This window comes from Cucurbita pepo, chromosome LG15, assembly GCF_002806865.2.
Source record: "Cucurbita pepo subsp. pepo cultivar mu-cu-16 chromosome LG15, ASM280686v2, whole genome shotgun sequence".
Classification (NCBI taxonomy): Eukaryota; Viridiplantae; Streptophyta; class Magnoliopsida; order Cucurbitales; family Cucurbitaceae; genus Cucurbita; species Cucurbita pepo.
In genome coordinates, this window is record NC_036652.1 from 7,567,219 (window position 1) to 7,586,218 (window position 19,000).

At 37.2% G+C, this 19,000-nt stretch overlaps 6 protein-coding genes, 1 long non-coding RNA gene and 1 pseudogene across 8 annotated transcripts in view; 4 read left to right on the plus strand and 4 right to left on the minus strand.

The window, feature by feature from the left end:
- LOC111811829 overlaps positions 1–701 on the plus strand; it is a 4,183-nt gene extending 3,482 nt beyond the window's left edge. The window contains exon 2 of the mRNA XM_023698871.1: positions 217–701. Within this exon, the coding sequence (XP_023554639.1) occupies positions 217–574 (358 nt within the window). The 3' untranslated portion in view covers positions 575–701. The remainder of the gene's footprint in view (positions 1–216) is intronic.
- Positions 702–2,373: 1,672 nt separating this feature from the next.
- LOC111811830 lies at positions 2,374–3,178 on the plus strand. The gene has a single exon (XM_023698872.1). The coding sequence runs from the start codon at positions 2,642–2,644 to the stop codon at positions 3,053–3,055; it is 414 nt and encodes a 137-aa protein (XP_023554640.1). The 5' UTR covers positions 2,374–2,641; the 3' UTR covers positions 3,056–3,178.
- Positions 3,179–3,642: 464 nt separating this feature from the next.
- LOC111811855 lies at positions 3,643–5,866 on the minus strand. The gene is made up of 2 exons (XR_002817616.1): positions 5,688–5,866; positions 3,643–4,085 (listed from the first exon to the last, which is right to left on the minus strand). It is a non-coding gene; the product is annotated as an uncharacterized LOC111811855 (long non-coding RNA).
- Positions 5,867–6,288: 422 nt separating this feature from the next.
- LOC111811723 (protein IQ-DOMAIN 1) lies at positions 6,289–9,311 on the plus strand. Its single transcript, XM_023698739.1, has 6 exons — positions 6,289–6,809; positions 7,023–7,286; positions 7,432–7,641; positions 7,775–7,888; positions 7,969–8,319; positions 8,893–9,311. Exons 1-6 carry the CDS (start codon positions 6,738–6,740, stop codon positions 9,040–9,042), a joined length of 1,161 nt encoding a protein of 386 aa, XP_023554507.1. The 5' UTR covers positions 6,289–6,737; the 3' UTR covers positions 9,043–9,311.
- Positions 9,312–9,374: 63 nt separating this feature from the next.
- Positions 9,375–10,264, minus strand: LOC111776444 (annotated as a pseudogene).
- LOC111811827 (uncharacterized protein At4g28440-like) lies at positions 10,177–11,995 on the plus strand. The gene is made up of 2 exons (XM_023698867.1): positions 10,177–10,568; positions 11,598–11,995. Exons 1-2 carry the CDS (start codon positions 10,319–10,321, stop codon positions 11,783–11,785), a joined length of 438 nt encoding a protein of 145 aa, XP_023554635.1. The 5' UTR covers positions 10,177–10,318; the 3' UTR covers positions 11,786–11,995.
- Positions 11,996–12,159: 164 nt separating this feature from the next.
- LOC111811839 (protein NUCLEAR FUSION DEFECTIVE 6, chloroplastic/mitochondrial-like) lies at positions 12,160–14,368 on the minus strand. 2 transcript variants are annotated; one of them, XM_023698882.1, is made up of 3 exons: positions 14,074–14,366; positions 13,832–13,953; positions 12,160–12,483 (listed from the first exon to the last, which is right to left on the minus strand). In XM_023698882.1, the coding sequence occupies exons 1-3, from the start codon at positions 14,214–14,216 to the stop codon at positions 12,461–12,463; spliced, it is 288 nt and encodes a 95-aa protein (XP_023554650.1). In that variant the 5' UTR covers positions 14,217–14,366; the 3' UTR covers positions 12,160–12,460. The 2 variants fall into 2 exon arrangements, with proteins under 2 accessions (XP_023554650.1, XP_023554651.1); XM_023698883.1 differs by lacking the exon at positions 12,160–12,483 and adding an exon at positions 12,505–12,920 and having other exon boundaries at positions 14,074–14,368.
- Positions 14,369–14,660: 292 nt separating this feature from the next.
- On the minus strand, positions 14,661–18,904 carry LOC111811699 (DDB1- and CUL4-associated factor 13-like). Its single transcript, XM_023698703.1, has 17 exons — positions 18,786–18,904; positions 18,598–18,687; positions 18,396–18,507; positions 18,061–18,088; positions 17,836–17,934; positions 17,668–17,734; positions 17,548–17,582; positions 17,384–17,458; positions 17,207–17,302; positions 16,664–16,727; positions 16,520–16,573; positions 16,247–16,332; positions 16,085–16,145; positions 15,934–15,998; positions 15,698–15,803; positions 15,350–15,438; positions 14,661–15,160 (listed from the first exon to the last, which is right to left on the minus strand). The coding sequence occupies exons 1-17, from the start codon at positions 18,849–18,851 to the stop codon at positions 14,998–15,000; spliced, it is 1,356 nt and encodes a 451-aa protein (XP_023554471.1). The 5' UTR covers positions 18,852–18,904; the 3' UTR covers positions 14,661–14,997.
- Positions 18,905–19,000: the final 96 nt, after the last annotated feature.

Consider the following 19,000-nt stretch of genomic DNA (forward strand, 5'->3'; position numbering starts at 1 on the left):
GTGATAATTAGTTAGAATATATCTCAGATATTTAGGGAGTTGTTAGTATAGATTTGATTAACGGTATATTTTATTTATTTACCAGATTTAGTTAGATATATATTTTTTCTATTTTTAGGTATTAGTTGATAGTTTGTATCCTATATAAACGTGGTAAACCTGAATGAAGATCATACTTTCGATCCCAATTCTATTTCTATTTCTCATTCTTAACACATTCAGAGCGACAATTACAGAGCATTTCAGGGAGCTTGACATGGACAGAGATGGGGTTCTTTCGTACGGAGAGATGCTGAAGGAGTTGCAGAGTCTTAGAGTGTTGGAGACCCATTTTGGAGTGGATGTGAAACCCGACCCGGAAGAGCTTTCCTCTGTTTATGCCTCGTTGTTCTCGCAGTTTGATCGGGACTGCAATGGGAAAGTTGATCTGGGTGAGTTCATGGCTGAAACCAGGAAGATGATGCTGGCCATGGCTAATGGTATTGGCCTTTCTCCTGTTCGAATGGTGTTGGAAGAGAATAGTCTCTTGAAGAAAGCTGTGGACAGAGAATCAACCAAACTCGCTGTTGCTTGATTGTTTCTTTGGAAGGATACTCATCTCATGAGATCCATCCTAACAAAATTTTGAGACCCTTCATCTTGTTCTTCACTTTTTACATTTCAATCAATAATTTGTTCAACTTCGCTTATTACTTCTTTAATTTTACCGATGTCTACAAAATGGAGCGAGGCGACTTATTTCTAGTTTGAATTAACTATCGAATATATGATATTCGTAATCATTTAATATTTGAAAGATATATTAATTCAAAGTAGAGCTAGTATAGTGTTTAGTGAGACTTATTTCTAGTTTGAATTAGTTATGGAATATACGATATTCGTAATCATTTAATATTTGAAGGATATATTAGTTCAAAGTGGACCTAGTACTTCGGAATATATAATATTCGTAATCATTTAATATAAAGTGAAGCTAGTACACGGTTTAGTGCAACTTATTTCTAATTTGAATTAATTATGAAATATATCTGAGATATTCGTAATCGGCTAAATTTGAATAGTAGTATACTTTATTTTATTTACAAGATTTAGTTAATTTATATTTTCTTTGTTTGTAGGTATTAGTTAGTATCTTGTAATTTAAACATTGTGAATATCAATGAATATTGAACCTTCGATCCCAATTCGATTTTCTCATTCTAACTTTCTATTGTTTTGTAATAATATTTTCAGATCTATTCACACTTTTGAGTGGTAAATATTGTATAAGTTACTTTTTGATAATATTCGTTAAAACTACCACATTGAGCTGCAAAAGTTAGTTATTTATAATCATTTACGAATTAAATTGATTAAAAAGGAAATGAAAAGAGTAATACATGGATGCACGATGTTAGCCTATGATCAATGATATATATATATATATATAATAAACCGTAACAAAAGACTAAATATCCTCTTCTCTGTTCCAGCCTAATATTTTATATATAATTATAGGGAGTCTCAAGTTTGCTAGAAGTATTTGGAATAACGTAACCAAGTCAACTTTCAAAAGTATTTAAAAATTACAATTTCGTCCTTATAGTTCGGAAGAAGGCTTATTTACAATTGGATCCTTATAATTGGGAAGAAGACTTATTTATTAGGTTTTATTCGACCAAAATCATAAGGACTAAATTATTAATTTAAGCTAAAAAATTTGAAAATTACATTGAAGGAATATGCTTCACTTTTAAAAAGGGTTTTGGTGGCACAAAAATGGAATAATATTTTCAATAATCCTATATTCCTTTTATTTAACTTTTCCATTTTTAATTAGTATTTCAAAAAATGGCCATGGTAAATAATTTCCTTTCCTTTTATTTTCTAACATACCATTTTTTTTTTATAGTAAATAGAGAAATATGATTAATTTAAATTTAACCCTCATTTATAAATATAATTCCTATTGAAACAATTTATACTAATTTTAAAAAATTAAAAGCTAAATATATCTACATAATTTCAATATTTAAAAAATAAATATATTTATTTCTCTATACATCTTATCTTAGTCGTAATATTCCTTTAACTCTAAGATTTTTGTCAGCAAAATGCTCTTAAAAGCATATCTTCTCCTAATAACTACTAAAGACTAACTTTATAACTTTTTTATTTTTAAAGTTTTAAGAATCAAATTCGGATCGAGACGAACTAAAACATGTTTTTTTAAAAAAAAAAAATAATGTCGGGTGCGAGAAATATCTATATTAAATTTGTTAAAATTGCTTTTGTTAAGTTATAAATTCAAAATTAATTTTAATTCCGTAAAATTTATCTTATATATAATCAAATATTAGATTGATTCTAAGCATATTTCCACTAACTTCCAAACATTCTAAAGCTAACTGCACCGACTTCTCATCGTGTTGACTTTACGACCTTCAGTACTTAAAATTTGTATTAAATTCGATTGGAACATACTTTTTCACGTCCGTTAAATCAAGATTTGCCGTCAGAATCTTCATCACTGGCACTTCCCACTGGTTCTGCCGGTGAAAAAAATGGGCACAGAGAGAGCACTGATGTCTCTGAGGCCTATTTATATGGAAGCTTGGCCCATCCTTATGCTCATCAGAGACCCATATCAGAGGCAGCTGAAATGAGTGTGGAAATATTGGACAGTGAAACCATCGTCAACTTTGTTGAAGACGAGGCAGCCTTTGGTGCCTTCATTAGAGAACGCTTTGCTCACCTTGACACCAACCATGATGGCCTCCTTTCTTATAGCGAGATGCTAGAGGAGTTGCAGAGCCTGAGGGTGACACAGAACGACTTTGAAATTGACGTGAAGCTTGACCCAGATGAGGTTTCTTCTGTTTATAGTGCTCTGTTCTTGCAGTTTGATCGTGACTTGAATGGAACAGTTGATCTGGATGAGTTCAAGACTGAGACCAAAAGGATGATGCTTGGGATGGCTAATGGAATGGGGTTCTTGCCTGTTCAGATGGTGCTGGAAGAAGGCAGCTTGTTGATGAAGGCTGTTGAGCGTGAAACTGCTGTAATGGCCACTTGAGCGTTCTGATTGCTATTACATGAATCGCTGTGTACTTGGTGTGGTTGTAAATTCATGAATCAATTCAGATGAGTGAGGTTCTTCTTAACTGAAATAAAACATGTTTTTCCTTTTTCAGCTTGATTCTATAGCCATATGAACCATATATTCTACTTGAAAATAGATGATAGTTATTACAAAACAGGGACATTTCATGTAATGGCCCAAACTCACTACTACCAGTATTTGGATGCGTTTTAAAATCATGAGGTTGACCGCTTTATGTAATGGGCCAAAATGAACAATATCTGCTAGCGGTAAGCTTGAGCTGTTATAAATGGTATCAGAGCCAGACATTGGGCGATGTGCCAGCGAGGCGGTTGAGTCCCAAAGGGGGTGGACACGGGCACAAGGAAGTTGGGCCCTGAAGGGGGTGGATTGGGGGTCGCGAGAAGGGAACGAATGCCAACAAGAACGCTGGGCCCCAAAGGAGGTGGATTGTGAGATCCCACGTCGGTTGGGGAGGAGAACAAAACATTCTTTATAAGGGTGTGGAAACCTCTCCCTAACAAACGCGTTTAAAAACCTTAAAGGGAAGCCCAAAAGGGAAAGCCCAAAGAAAACAATATTGGCTAGCGATGAACTTGGACCGTTACATTTCAGAAGCACGAATGAAGCAGAAGATACTTTCATCAAACAAATCTAACATAGATTTTAACAAATTTCCAGAATTAAGATCCTCCTTCCAGACTTGAGATAGAACAGCTGACCTTTTAAGAAATTGATCATCATGCTCGCCCTTTCTTGCATCTGTGGAGAAGATGTAGACAAAACCAGATTGGGCGTGCCAGAGGCAGCTGGAACGTTGTTCCTTCCATTTGAAATGCCACTGATTTAGTTAGCGTGACACCCATTGCGCAATCAATTACCATCTTCTTGAGGGGCGCCCGCCCTTCTAAGCAGTCTGCATTTGTTCCATTCAAAGAAAGTTGCAAGATCTTACTTGGGAAAGTGGTGGTGATAACTCTTGCATTTGTCCGCATAACAGAGCCTGCGGGCATTTAGGCAAAGGTGGAAAAGTCTTGACACGTTCATACATGCAGCCCAGTTATATATGCATCACCGGCTCAACCAATTATCTAATCTTGGATGAGTTCTATTCTACTTCATATTCTAATATCAGTTACTGTTGATGATGATAGTAAAATAAGTCAGCCCAAGATGATGATAGTAAAAATCTTAAGAACTTGTGTGCAATCTGTTGATCTTGTAAGCTCAAACATTTATACCTCATAACATATATAGCACGTAAAATAAGTAATGCCTCTTAAAAAGAATTGTACTGGACCTACTGACAACAGGCTCCTTGAATAGTATGCTTAACTCGTAATTTGACATCAACTGAAAGTCATTATGAGATCCCACATCGGTTGAAGAGGGGAATGAAGCATTCTTTATAAGAGTGTGGAAATCTCTCCCTAAACGTGTTTTAAAAGCTTGAGGGAAAGCCCAGAAGGAAAAGTCCAAAGAGGACAATATCTGTTAGTGGTGGGCTTGGGTTGCTACAAATGTTATCAGAGCCCGACATTGGGCGATGTGCCAGCGATGAGGCTAATCCCTAAAGGGAGTGGACTGGGGGTGGTCCCACATTGATTGGAGAAGGAAACAAGTGCTAACGAGGATGCTGGGTCTCGAAGGAGGGTGGATTGTGAGACCCACATCGGTTGGAGAGGGAAATGAAACATTTTTTAGAAGGGTGTGGAAACCTCTGTCTAGCAGACACGTTTTACTGTTAGAATGAACACGACTTTCCACAATAGTATGATATTGTCCACTTTGAGCATAAAAGCTCTCATGGCTTTGCTTTGGGCTTCCCGCCTCATACCAATGGAGAGAGTATTCTCTGGTTATAAACCCATGATCATTTCCTAAATCAGTCGACGTAGGACTTTCATCATCCAGCAAAAACTTTGAGGGGAAACTCGAAAGGAAAAGCCTATAGAAAATAATATCCGTTAGCCCGACTGTTACACTCATCCTTTATAACTTGGGTTATAAAGGAAAGAGGAAGAAACAATAGAGAAAAAACATATCCAATTCTATCTTCCAGTTGGAAATATTATAAGAAATCTAAACATGGGAGAGGCTTTGAACATTAGCAGAATCCTCCATAACCAACAGAGCAAAAAGTGTAGGAAAGTTGCACTAAGATCATGCAAGTAGAGATGTCCATAGGGTGGGACGGGGACGGGAACAAAGAGTCCTTCTCCGTTCCCATTTCCGCCTCCTATTTCATTTTCCATTCGGAGACTTCCTCTGAAGTTTGTTATTGCAGGTTAAATAGACATCATTACACACATCTAAGGATGATAGAACCTCAATTCAATTCTTAGAGCAACCAAACTTACCATTTGTCTCTTGATTTCAATAACTACAGTTAGGGTTTCATTCGGGTCCTTGAACACCCACCCCTCTTGATGAAATGTTTCTTCTTCAAAACCAACAAACACGCAAATATCTGCTACTTGCTAGCAACTAAAATGGCTGCTACCGAAATTTCAGTCAATTACATTTTGGGTATCCAAATAAAACTATCTATCGGCCTGCCTTGTGAGTCAAAACAATCAAAATCTTAGTCAGATTTGAGACAAACCTTCTACCGGAGCATGTTCTGGTATTGCAGCCTCTTCACCTTCGTTTGCTAGCCAGTGCCGAAAAACTGCTGTATCAAGAGAAGTCCTTGACAATGGGGGCGTCAATACCTACACTTGTGCGCTTAGTTTTGAGGGAAGATTTGGATTTTAGGGGCTTGTGGGATTTTGTAGTATTTGACCACGAGAACGAAACATTATTTATAAAAGTGTGGAAATCTCTCTGTAAAGTAAATGTTCAAAGAGAATAATATCTGCTAACAGTGGACTTAAGCTGTTCCAACAAGAATATTGGGCCTCCAAGAGGGTGGATTTGGGGTCCCACATCGATTGGAGAAAATAACGAATGTCACCTAAGACACTGGTTCCCGAAAAAGAGTGGATTGTCCCCAAAGGGGTTGGACTGTGAGATCTCATATTGGTTGGGAAACGAACTAAACATTCTTAATAAGAGTGTGAAAACCTCTCAGTAGCACTTCTTTGGAGAGGAAAACGAAACTTAGATGCATAGTAAAGACATTGAAACTTAATAAAACTATAAGGGACTGAAGTGAGAAGGAACCAAATTAAGAGAGGAGATAGTTAATTTAATGGGAGGAGGAAAAAAAGAGAGTAATGTGAGAGTGCGATGAAAAAGAAATAGACATATCCCCATCGGCAAGCAAACCTTTTTTGGTTGATGAACGCAGTGTGTTGTATTGTGGTAGCCATGTGCAAAAAGTTATCTGCAAAGCAATTAAACTCTTGCCATCTAATCCTTTACTTTTTCTTTAGCTTCCATTATTTCCTTTGAGATTTAAGGATCCCATGTCCAGCTCTAAAGGGCATGCTCTTGTGGATTGATTATTTTCTCTGCGGTTTTTTTTTAACAATTTGCTTCCAACTCCCCTTTTTCACCTTTATAACACTCTGCCCCATTTGCAGCGTCTCTTAGTTGTGTCAATTACTTTCGGCTTTCTCTCTCTCTGCATGACTTTCAGCACCGGAAAGACTAAAACAAGCTGTTTCTCGGTAGATTTTGATTCTGGGTTTTCTCTGTTTTGCTGAGTGAAATGGGAATTAAAGGAGAATTGGTTAGGAATGTGTTCTTGAGGAACCGTTCTTTCAAGACCCATGAGAAAAATGTAAGATGGGTTTTTGGTTTCTGTCAATTTTCTTTGATTTTTTTTTTTTTTTTTTTCATTTCCGTCAGGTGTTTGTTGAAATGCCAAGCTGAATGTTCTTCCCCTTTTCCGTTGTTCTTAACTTGATTTCATATTTCGTTTCATTTGTATCCCAATTGTTTGTTTTCTACGGGTGAATTGCTGTCGTTTTGAATTCTGATCCGATTTTTTCAGACGCGGAACAACAATTCTGTGGAAAGGAAAAAATGGCACTCTGTTAGATCTTACCTATGTGGAGACGAGTACAATTCAGTTCTTGTAGAGGAAGATGCAGCATCCATTAGAAGCTCTGAAGCAACTGTCACACAGCCTGTTTTGGAGCTTGAGATCTCAACACAGAAACAAGAACCTTCAATGGAGGTTTTCGATTTAGGCTCCCAATTGAAGCGCCAAGAACAAGCAGCACTCCTCATCCAGTCAGCATTTAGAAGCTTTCTGGTCATTTTAACACTTTTTCTTCGTGTTAAACATTTGGATCCCAAAATTTTTTATTTAGCAAACTAAACTGGAAGTGCAAACTTCTTGAGCTTTGTAGTGAAGAGGATAGATATGAATTTTGTAAATTGATGAATTTGAATTGCAGGCTCGGCGTCGGGATGCCGAGATCGAATGGACGAATAGTGATAGCAAGAAGGAGATCACTGAGGGAATAGAAAGTCCAAGCAGAGAGTCTCTAAGCACGTCAATTGAAGTTCAGACTGGGAATTCTGAAGCTTTCTCTGTTCAAGATGAAAGAATTGTTCTTTCCAACCGAATGCAACAGAAAACCAAAACCCAATTACATAAGCTGAAGGTTGAAGACGGCATTTTCTCTGCATAACTAGTTGAATGTTATCTGGATCTGATTAGGGAAACATTGAAAGTTTCATAGTTCTTGAAAATGTTAATGATCTTTTGTAACTCGTTTCGCCCTCTGGATTTTGTAGGAAGAATGGGATGATAGCACAGTGAGTAGCAATGTAACAAAAATGAGGATTCAGAACAGGCTAGAAGCATCAACCCGACGTGAACGAGCACTGGCTTACGCTTTCTCGCAACAGGTACAATTATGATAAGTTCTTAGAAAATGAAGTAGTTGGATTGGTTGGTGTAATAATTCTGGTTACTCCTGTGTTTTAAGCTACGAATCTGCTCGAAGAGAAAACACTCGAAATCCGATGCCATAGAAGCGAACATGAGCTGGAGCTGGCTGGAAAGGTGGATGGCCACCCGCCTTCCTGAAGGCTCCTCGGTCGAAACTCACACGATGAAACCATCGGAAGGGATTGACAACAATCCGAGATTGGTGATAAGCCAAAGACTCTTTGATATTGGTGCAGAAGAAAAGGAAAGCTGCGGATCTAATGAGGTATCTGTACGATCTTTTAACTTCTCTGCTGATGCATTGAAGAGCAGATCAAAGGGTTCAAGTTACGTTTCAAGGAGCAAGACTGTACCAAGCCTTCAGCTTAATAATGAAGATTTTACGAAGGTACATCATCTCGATCCAAAGCATTTTATTGAGACTAGTAGAAATCCCGACTTTTCAAATGCTTAAATGCACTTTTGTTGCACTTAAAAAATAGTTTTTTTTAAGCACTTGGACTGTTCACTCACATAACATAACTTTAAGCACTTTTTGCACACTTAAAGAACATTTCTTCACTGTTTAGAAGTTCATTTGAAATAGGCCTAGAATCATATTGGATGTTTGCCGAACTTCTAAGGATCGAAACGGCTAAAACCCACGACTCTCCACAATGGTATGATATTGTCCACTTTAAGTATAAGCTCTCATGACTATGCTTTTGGTTTCTCTATAAGGCCTCGTACTAATGGAGATGTAATCCTTACTTATAAGCCCATGATCATCCCCTTAGTTAGTCAACGTGAAACTCCCTCCCAACAATCCTCAACATAAGCAACCGCGGAATCGATAGTAAAACACAAAGACCAAAGACCAACCCAATGATCTTCAACTCCAAGGCCCATAATTCTCTGTTTTTCATTGTATCTTTCTTGTTTCTTCTCATCTGACATTTGAAATGCATAAATATTCATTAAGGTGAGCAAAGGGGATTGGGTAGCAGAGACTGAAAGAGATAAAAGGAGCAGACAAAGGCAAGCTGGGGGCAGAGGAGAAATCAAATGTAACGATGCATATATCAACAGTTCTCCAAGTTCCTCTCCTGTTGAATCCAGAGTCGGTGTGTAATTCTGGAAACTGAAACCTTTTAGTTTATCATCTTTGATGCTATTTATGTTAAGCCAACCCCTTGTATATTAAGGATAAGAACTGTCATGAACAGTTCTAGCTTTCCCACCTTCAAGGCCAATGATTTGCTCTGGATTAAAAGGCTTATTATTGTCCTTTGTTAGTTCATACTGATAAACACTATTGAAGCAAATTGTGCAGATATCGTGTAACTATTTTGTACATTTAGCAATGACTGTATGGATATCTATAGAAGAGTGGTACGAGGACATCTTGGCAGCTGGTGGTTAAGAGTAGGCTTCTGTTTAGTGATGCTTTCAGGCCAATAACATCTAGATCTTATCAATGTCTTCATCTTTAACTCTGTATATAAGCCTCACCACCACCTTCATCATCACCATCCGTACCCCGAGCAGTACCCTCGTTAAGACGTGTTCTCAGGTAGCTCACGATAAAGCTTTCGAAAGCCTGGCTTCATCAGGCATGTATTTGAGAATCATATCAGCTTTGTCGTCTTGATAGTCCTGAAGTCCACTGAATATGATACCCTGAGCTGCAATCCTAACTTTCTTGTGCATATTTCCCCGAACATGGCAAAGATGTTTAGTCCTATTCCTCCTCGTCCTCCTTAAACAAAGCTTATACTTCTCATCATCTGCCTCATTCATAACTTTCTTATACATTATTCCCCCCGAACATGTCCAAGAGGTTTAGGCCTATCAATACACAGCTTCGCACCAACCCTTGCCTAGCATTCAGAGCACTTAGCCATATTCTTGTGCATCCTCCTTAAACAAATCTCATGGTTCTCGTCATTTGCTTTATTCACACCTCTCTTCCTAATCAACTACGTAAAACAGAACGATTGCAAAATCTAAAATGATATAAATTTGCCAAAAGGGGAAAAAAGACACTTCAACACTTATGAGTTATGATGCTACACACCATGTGGGGTTTAACTAGTACTGCAAAATCATTGTGAATTATAAAAAATATATACAAAATTGAGACAAGTTTTATGGTTTATGTACCAGCATTTCTATTTCTTAAAAGCCCAAAGCCCAAAGCCCAAAGCCCAAAGCCCATAACTGAGCCCAATTCGGTGACAAATTTAAGCCCATATTTTGAAACCCAATCTGAAAATCCCAAATGCGAGAGCAGCGCGAAATTTAATTCTTAGGGTTAAGGTTTTAACCCGCAGGGGTTCGATATCATTCTCCATTTTCGCGTTGCACTCTCATCGGCAACATATTTTCGTTCCGATACTTGGATTTCCATGGCGACGGCAACAGTGAATGCTCCACCAAAGAGGAAGCCTGTGTTTATAAAAGTAGAAGAGCTAAAGCCTGGTACCAGCGGCCACACTCTCACGGTCAAGGTGGTGATCTCCAAAAATGTGAAGGCTGTCAATAAAGGTGGACGATCCACCGTGATTGCGGCTCGCCCTCAGCAATTAACTCGAATCTCTGAATGTCTTGTTGGTGATGAGACTGGTTGCATCGTCTTCACAGCTCGAAACGACCAAGGTACGTTTCTCCAGCCGTATAATACCTAATTTTTCTCATCTTTGGGATTTTTCCGTATGCTTTCTGGGATGATTTTGTGTATGGTTACGAACAAATTTGGATATAATGAATGGATATTAGTTTCCATTTCCTTGGATGTTCTTTAAAAACTGGGATAAGGTTTCTTCGTTTCTGTTGTTGCTGAGATTGAGAATTCTTTTGGAACAGTGAGTGGTCATCTTTTTTGTTAGTGAATTTCATCTTTGATAATTGAGAAATCACAATAAAGGCTACAAAAAAACTCTCTTTTATGGGTATTGTATAAGGTTACCAAGGCCTGAAATAGAGAAGCTTTCTGGGCAGAAGACTTGCGGCATATTAAGATTAGTTTTCTAAATGCTTAAAAGTACTTTTTTTTACCATTAAAATACGTTTTTAAGAACTTAAAAATTCATTCCAAATAGACTCTTTCGGAGGCTTGTGTCATTATTGTTCAACATAAATGTGCAGATTTGAAAGGTCTCTTTGAAACCTTGACTGTGGGTGCAAAGGAAACTACATTCACGAAAACAGAATGCTTAGAATGATTTTAGGGTAGGATGCCTTTAGTTCTAGCTCTTGAAGGATCTTTAAGGACAGTTAGTCTGTGAGTTTCTTCTTTATATTACTTGATCAAGTCATTCTCTAAAGTGTTATGAGGGATATTACTGGTCAGAGTAGAGCTTCTATTATGTTCATCTCCTTTAAACCAGGAGCTTTGAGATGGCGGATTAAGGTGCATGGGTGTAGCTGTAAATGTTACTCTTCATTTGAAATCTGTTGTCAATCTAACTGCATAGCCGTTTGTTTATATATTGCCTTGAACCTAGCGATTGGTATTAAGAACCTGTTGAAATCCTTATGTGGGTTTGGTGTAAAGGAGTAAAGGAATCAGATGTTACATAACTGTCATATTGTGTGTGTCATGTATATTATTGTGTGCGTACCTGTCTTAAATTTTTGCTTGGTATCAAGTTATGTTATCTAAAGAAATGGTTGTAATTTTTGCAGTTGATATCATGAAGCCAGGAAACACTGTGACCCTGCGGAATGCAAAGGTCGACATGTTTAAAGGTTCTATGAGGTTAGCAGTAGATAAATGGGGTCGAATTGAAGTCGCTGAACCAGGCAACTTTGAGGTTAAAGAGGACAACAATCTGTCACTGGTTGAATATGAATTGGTTAATGTTGAAGAATGAGTTCCAACAATGCAGTGTTAAATGTCAATTATCATGGATTTACTTTCTATTGTGTGGTGACCGTACTGCTATTTAACTGGTATACAGTTTTATATGGCAACACAAATCTTGGCAAGGGTAATATAAGTTGATTATTGCTGTGTGCCTACTAAGTTCTACATGCTTAATTCCTAATGTGATAAAGATCTGAAAAGAGAACTTCAATAGTTACTTTCTGGTCTTATTAGTTGGAAAAGTAAATAGAAAGTTTTCTCGATGTATCTTTGTTTTGTTGCCTCATTTGTCTAACTATTGTGCTATCCACAGCTAACATTCTGTCAGTTACTTCACAAAAGGCTTACTCAAACGTACATTATAACCTTTGCATTCATGGGTACTATATCAATGTGCTCTAGCAGATTTGCTCGACTCATCATAATGAGTAAATTGACATAGTTCTTGGAATTAGTTTCTATTGGAACTCAAGATACAAAGACCAAAATCATATTTGAACCTAAATAAAATATATCATAAGAAAAAGGTTGTTATTTGGGTCTTTCAGTTGAATATCAAGATTAAGCTGAGGAAACTAAATTTAAAAGATTGTCTTGCCAAGCACAAACCCTGGTTGCAATCGAAGATTTACTTGGGTGACCATGTTGCCCAAGTGGTGAGACCTTTTCCAATCAACGTCTATCATGAAGTTTGCAAGCCAGTCACTGCCAAATAGAGATATTAAATGGTGTCAACATTGTGCGATACATCTATTAATAGAGGTCATAAGGTTTGATAAGCATCCATGATAGAGTAATATACAAGATATATAGACTGCTAGCGAATAATCCTTCCTCTTATCTCGGTAAGATTTTCCATTTCATAATTGCAAGACAATCCTTCAAGGAGTTAAACAATATGAGACAATTTATTGAAGCCTTCCTGTCTAATGTAGATCTCTTCCTATACATTCTAGTAGTCCGTAGTTACACAAATTTAGAATCTAAGACATGCTAACTAGACCGAAATTCGAGACATGGAAAACTAAGTCCCTGCAGATCAGCACGAGTATTTTAGCAGCGGGCGCTGTCACAATGTAGAACTCTGCAAACAAGACTTTCTGCCTCTTTGACAATTCATCATCACACATCATCATTGAACACTGGTTAAACGTTATAATTAGTATCCTCACATTTAATATCAAGTACGTGGATGAAATCGTCTTGATTGAGTAACATACAAGCATCACATATAAACAGCTAAATCATACGTCACAGCAGGAAGGAAATGATTCGTTACAAACAACGAACTGTATTTTTTAGCTTTGAAGAAGTTAGAAGACCCTAATCCAGAATGCAGCATTTAATCTCTATCTTAGGACGATGAACTGAATTCTCAATTCATTGATCCGAAAAAAATGTAGTGAAAAAGAAGGGGCCAGATAAGACATTGCTCTACCAAGCTGAAAGAGCATTTGAGATTATAAAAGCAGTAGGGAAATATAGTTGACTCAAAACACTGGTATTGATTTGAACTACTTTGAGACTATTTGGAGAATTATTGTTTATTTCTTATTTCAAACAGTTCAAATCGTGATGGAACGAATTATAAATCCTGACCTCTTTGTTCTTCCCTGTTAGGCTTGTTATATAGAGTTTAGTTTCTTGCAACTTTTCATCAAATATCATATCAATGAAAATTTCTGTCTTCTTGTCAAAGAAAACGAGAAAAAACAGACCATTCAGTCACTATTCCATCCTCCTCCTTTTCATCCTGCATTCTAAGGGCCAAATATATAGGATCAATTGTGTACACATGTTATCCCCCATCGGTTGTACATCACAAAGGCAATCCAAGTAACCAATGAAGCTGAGGTCGTATTCGACCAACACAGCTATTCAGTTTTTAGGCCAACAGAAATCAGAAACCTTAATAGTGGCAGTATAACGAGAACATTGGAAAAAGTAAAATTCACTCTAGTATAGATGCAGAACACGGAGGCAACAACTCTTGGCTCATAACTTAGTCGCATCCATATAAACTACTAGAAGAATTAGAAGAGACAGAAAGTACCTTCTGAAAGCCAACCATAACTATGGCGAGAGACAGAAAGCATCGAAGTCATTAATGCCGAAGAAGTAGCAGAATGGAAGGGAAGCATGGACTCCACACAGAAACTCATTTCAACTGGAAGCCTTCATAGAAAAAGAGAAAAAGAAAAACATCACATATGGAACAACTCAACTCACAGAGTTTTCATAATTAATTTACATCGAGAACGTTTCGTCGAAATCGAATGCTTGTGAGGAATTTACCTTACAGCACACTGAGAGATAGGTCGTTTAGAAGCAATGCGAAATGGTGAACGAGCCGGAGCTGCTCTGGCTCCGACGCTCAGAAGAGTCGCAGCCTTGCCGAAGGAGGATCGGGAAATGGCCCTGGCGGCAAAGGAAGCCATCGTAAAATCTGAGAGCGCGGCGAAAAATTATGTGCAGTCAGCCACGATAAACAGAGTTCCGTCTCAGATTTAGGGCATTCAAATGCTAAACCCTACTTCCGTTGATCGAGAAAACGAGGGGGTTTTTTCTTTTTTTTCCTTTTATACTTTTCTTTTTTTTACCCTTCTTTTGTCATTTGTTCTTCCTTTCATTTCTTCTTCTTCTTCTTTTCTTTATATTTATATTTTTTTACAATCAAATTATTAATTAAATAAGCTCGTAAAAATTTTAAATATTGTCTAATAAATTACAACCCAAATGAAAATTCCAAAAAAAATTATGAAATAAGCTTAAAATTTTTAGAGATAAATGAGAAAAATGTGCCAAGAACAAACATAACTCAACAATAATTGACAATATTATCTCGATCAAAGTCGGAGGTTCAAATCTTCCTACAGTCAGTATTAAAAAAAACCGATCTAATGTGTATTGATCTTTAAGAAGTTGAAACTAAAATCACTCCCACCATCCGTATTGGGGATTACAGGAACAATATGAAAAGATGAATACATAACTAAAATATATCAAGCCTCAACAGATTCATGAAGCTAGACTGTTTAAACAAGCTGAAAAATCTCGACAATCAAGAATTTGTACAACCACGACAAAATTTTGATTCCTTCTCTCATCCAACTCTACTGTCGGTCGAAGTTATGAGATGGGGGTCTTGGAAAAATCTCAGGAGCTATTGAAAGTGTAAGCAACCAGCAACATACCCTCTTTTCCTGGTTCAACGTTAGTTTACTCAACTTCTTTGATGATTCTTCTTCTGCGGAGTGGTACAGTCGAAATGCTCCCACGAGCGCTGTGAGCTTTCCTCCTCTCTTCCTTCCTTCTCTCGGCATCCATAATAGTGCGCCGGAGGGCAGCAGCTTTGAATATCGGTTTTGGTAAATGTCTATGCCTGCAGTAACAAACAGAGATCAAATTTAAAATTCCCTTCCCGACTGTATCCTGTGCGTGAGCGTGAGCGTGAGCGTGAGCGTGTGCGTGTGCGTGTATCGTATGCATATATGGACTTGGCGTCGTGGAAATATTGATGAAGATAGGGGCCGAACATTAACAGAGCATGAATGTTGGACATGAGTCTTACCTCACAATACGCTTAACCTCAGGAAGGTGTTTATAACGATTCTTAACAGCCTCTTGATATTCATGCTTTCTTTTCTCCCTCGGAAGAAGCTGCAGCAAACATTAGTTTAGAAGTAAATCAAAGCTAATGTCAACTCTTAATACAAACGAGGGCTGCAATCAACTGTTATTACAAATATTAACCATTACACCGTCGGGAACTATTAAATACTATCACTTTAGACTAGCATCACTATCCACCAAATTAGACCATGTAATCTTCATGCAAGCTTGTACAGAATAAAGTTGATGAAAGAGTTCCCAAAATAGAAAAGAATCATCTTTTGATACAGAGAGAGAGGATTCTTACAACTCCTAATTGTTCAGATGCTTTAGCCTTCCAAAGCCGAAGGTTGGTGTCATCACTCCCTGATATCACATAACTTGCATCACAGCTGAACCTGACACAGAAAACCCTAAAAAAAACAAACGAAAAGATCACTTGATTCGCTAATGGTACATTGGAAGGCTTTGATCAAATGATAAGCCTACGAAAACAAATAACGAACATGGATCGAAAGCTAGAACTAGAATCAAAGAGCAAACCTTTGCATTCTTTTGGTATGATAAATCTCACGGCTGTGACCCCCATTATACGGAAAAATTCTTATCTACAAAATTAATTGCATGGTAAGTTCAAAACATATCTCGAAAAACAAGTTATGAAACGTTGAACATAACCCGGGGTTGAACTCACTGTTCTATCATATGAGCCAGTAACAAATTCTCGACCACTTGGTGAAAAATCAATATCCATTCTGAAAACAAAAAGGAATCTTCACATGAGTTTTAACGAAGATTGAAGATAAGGAGTGGCACTATTTTTACTATAAACCAAAATCACAAGTTTGTATCATACACTGCAGATACATGATCTCTATGCACACATTTTGCTTCGTCTAGTTTCCTAGAATCGTAACTATAACAGTTGCAGTCTTCATTTGCCTGGAAAGCACAAAGAACAATTGTGTAAATACTAGATTGTTAAAAGAATAAAGAGAACTTAAAAAAAGCTAGAACAAAAATATATTTGATTATCATATTGACTGCGTTATGATGAAAGCAATATGAGCCAAAAAGCTAAGGAAACTTTAAGGAATAAGAAATCTCAAAATTCCATTCGTGTGCTTACAGCAGTGAAGTTCATTGGCTCCCTTGGATTCCAACAAATAGAATTTGCCTTTGTCTGTCACAAGAAAGATACCCATAAGAATACATGAAACAAATTAAAAGATTACAAGTAAGGAACTGTTTTGACTAACTGCAACCATCATACCCTCATAATTATTTTCCTAGCTGGGGATGACATGCGCAAATCATACAATGCAATGCTTCGATCACTACAAGGCAAGAAAAAGAACAGCGTATAGGGTTGAAAATGCTCCCACCATAAGAAGTTGAAAAATTGCTGAAACTGAACTGATTAGCAATATAGAAAATTATACTGGTCCATGAATTTCAGAAACGTGCAATTAGTTGTGCAATTAGCTGAAATTTTGTTTATGGTAAATTTGACGTNATTATTTTTTAAATATACTACTAATAATAAGAGTATTTTTGTACTTTTAAAAAAAATATTGCGAAGTTCGAAAACCACTTTTAGTTTAAACTAATCATGTGCTTAACATGCATAGACCATTATTATTTTTAGTTAAAAAATTGCGAAGTTCGAAAATCAAGCCATCCACCTTTGAGATATAATTGGTGTCTTATCCATCCAGCTATACTCGAATTGGCATGCATAGACTATAGAGTAAACTGGAATTTGTATGCAAGCAAATGAATCAGTGGCGGTTTGACCACGACTAATCATGCTTACCTAGCTGATGTTGCCAGGATATTGGGTTCTCCAGGATTAAAACGGACAGAGATAACTGAGTCTGTTCCCCACTCAAAACTACTCACCGGTTGAGACCTATAGACAAGAATTCAGAAATATCTTCAATATATAACGAGAAAAAAGAAAGTACTGAATGAAGTGAATGGTGATGAATACCTGTTGTGATCCCAGATATCTAATTGGGCACCAGCTGTAGCAAAAAGATTTCCATCCCACTGATGATCAACAGCCCTATAAATCAGAAACTATGGGCTCAAAATCCAACTTCAAAAGAAGAAGCAGAAGAAAGGGCTAAACCAATGTCTAAATTAGTAGCTTACCAGAAAGCATTCTTCCAGACATAAACTGCTAGAGGCTTGAATGTATGGGTTTCAAAATGTTAGTAGGAAATAATATAAATAATTCACGCATTACAACACACAGGTAATTCAAGAACAAACCTCAGATGAATTATTCAAAGTCTCATATGAATTCAGAGTGGGAATTGGGACATTCCATAACCTGACACTGAAAAACACAAAAAAGAAGGTTTGGTCCCAAGTAGAAAAATATAACGGTCTAACATTCGAAATTGCATAGAATAATACATCTATAAAACGGTGTCTTACGTGCAATCTGTCCCACATGATACCAGGATGCGTCCATCGGCTGATGCAGTTAAGCCTCGAACAGCACCTTGATGTCCAGGAAACTGACAAACGGTTCGCCTACAACGTATGAAGGTTAGCATTTATTTCAGGATTTTTAAATTACAGCTTAATTTCTGTCAATAAAAATTTGGTCGCTATAAAACAATATTGCATAGATCGAAAGGTTGGAAGACATCATATTACCTGTTAGCGATATCCCAGAGGCGAATATCTGTTGACATAAAATCAATTTCTTAGAAGGCAAAAAAAGTCGATATGCATGAAAAATTAATATCATTGTTTGAATGCAACAAGAATATTGCAGTACCATTTACTGATGGAGATTACATAAGATTAAAATGGGGAAAAAAGGACGGATATTTAGGCAGTTGACTGCCCCGACTATTGCATCTCAATAGAACGTCAGTGCTGGAACTAGAAAGTAATAAGCTTATAGTATAAGTACCAACAACAGTACAATTATAAATGGTTTCCAATGCACCACAAGAATCAAACACATGAAATATTGAATAATCTACCTCCATCCATCGAACCCGAAAATATCCCTTTCAAGTGATTAGGATTCTTTGCCATACATGAAACGGCGTCTAAATGCCCATCCATTGCTCCAATAAATGGTTTTGCAAACATCTAAAACATAGAAAGCATGAGGTTTACTCATTTACCGAAAGTTTAAACGATCCAGCAGCCTGAAACAATAGTTCCAAATCATAACATTACCCTGTCCATTTTCGCGGCATTAAGTGCACGGACATACTCAACCGCCTTCTCTTGCGTACGGAGACTAGGGTCGAAGTTCCGAAATACCCTCTAATGTAGGGATACAACGTCAATTCTTGTAGCAAGAGAGAAATTCAACAGAAAAAAAGAGAAGAAAGAAACGTCGAAATACTGTGCAGGTTAATCACCTGGAGGTCTTGGCTTCGTTCTCGAGTGAATTCATCAGTGGAGCGGGATATTACCTTGACCTTCATTGTTCAGAAAAAAAAAAANAAAAAAAAAAAAAAAAAAAAAAAAAACCCTAAGGAGAGTGAGCGATGCAGCACCGAGGTTGAAGAAGAAGGTAAACCCCGCGCTGATAGGCCAATTTTACAAAAGTTTGCCCAAATAAATTATTTTTAAA

Bases quoted from the DNA above. Each gene is read 5' to 3' on its own strand.
- LOC111811723 (XM_023698739.1), top strand. From the start codon at position 6,738: ATGGGAATTAAAGGAGAATTGGTTAGGAATGTGTTCTTGAGGAACCGT. The intron at 6,810-7,022 runs GTAAGATGGGTT...CGATTTTTTCAG, and splicing joins TCAAGACCCATGAGAAAAAT to ACGCGGAACAACAATTCTGT. The intron at 7,889-7,968 runs GTACAATTATGA...CTGTGTTTTAAG, and splicing joins CTTACGCTTTCTCGCAACAG to CTACGAATCTGCTCGAAGAG.
- LOC111811699 (XM_023698703.1), bottom strand. From the start codon at position 18,851: ATGAAGGTCAAGGTAATATCCCGCTCCACTGATGAATTCACTCGAGAA. The intron at 17,735-17,835 runs GTAAGACACCGT...TGTGTTTTTCAG, and splicing joins TCATGTGGGACAGATTGCAC to TGTCAGGTTATGGAATGTCC. The intron at 16,146-16,246 runs GTATGATACAAA...TTTTGTTTTCAG, and splicing joins AGAGATCATGTATCTGCAGT to AATGGATATTGATTTTTCAC.
- LOC111811827 (XM_023698867.1), top strand. From the start codon at position 10,319: ATGGCGACGGCAACAGTGAATGCTCCACCAAAGAGGAAGCCTGTGTTT. The intron at 10,569-11,597 runs GTACGTTTCTCC...TAATTTTTGCAG, and splicing joins CACAGCTCGAAACGACCAAG to TTGATATCATGAAGCCAGGA.
- LOC111811839 (XM_023698882.1), bottom strand. From the start codon at position 14,216: ATGGCTTCCTTTGCCGCCAGGGCCATTTCCCGATCCTCCTTCGGCAAG. The intron at 13,954-14,073 runs GTAAATTCCTCA...TTTTCTATGAAG, and splicing joins ATCTCTCAGTGTGCTGTAAG to GCTTCCAGTTGAAATGAGTT. The intron at 12,484-13,831 runs GTACTTTCTGTC...TCTATTTGGCAG, and splicing joins TTATGGTTGGCTTTCAGAAG to TGACTGGCTTGCAAACTTCA.
- LOC111811830 (XM_023698872.1), top strand. From the start codon at position 2,642: ATGAGTGTGGAAATATTGGACAGTGAAACCATCGTCAACTTTGTTGAA.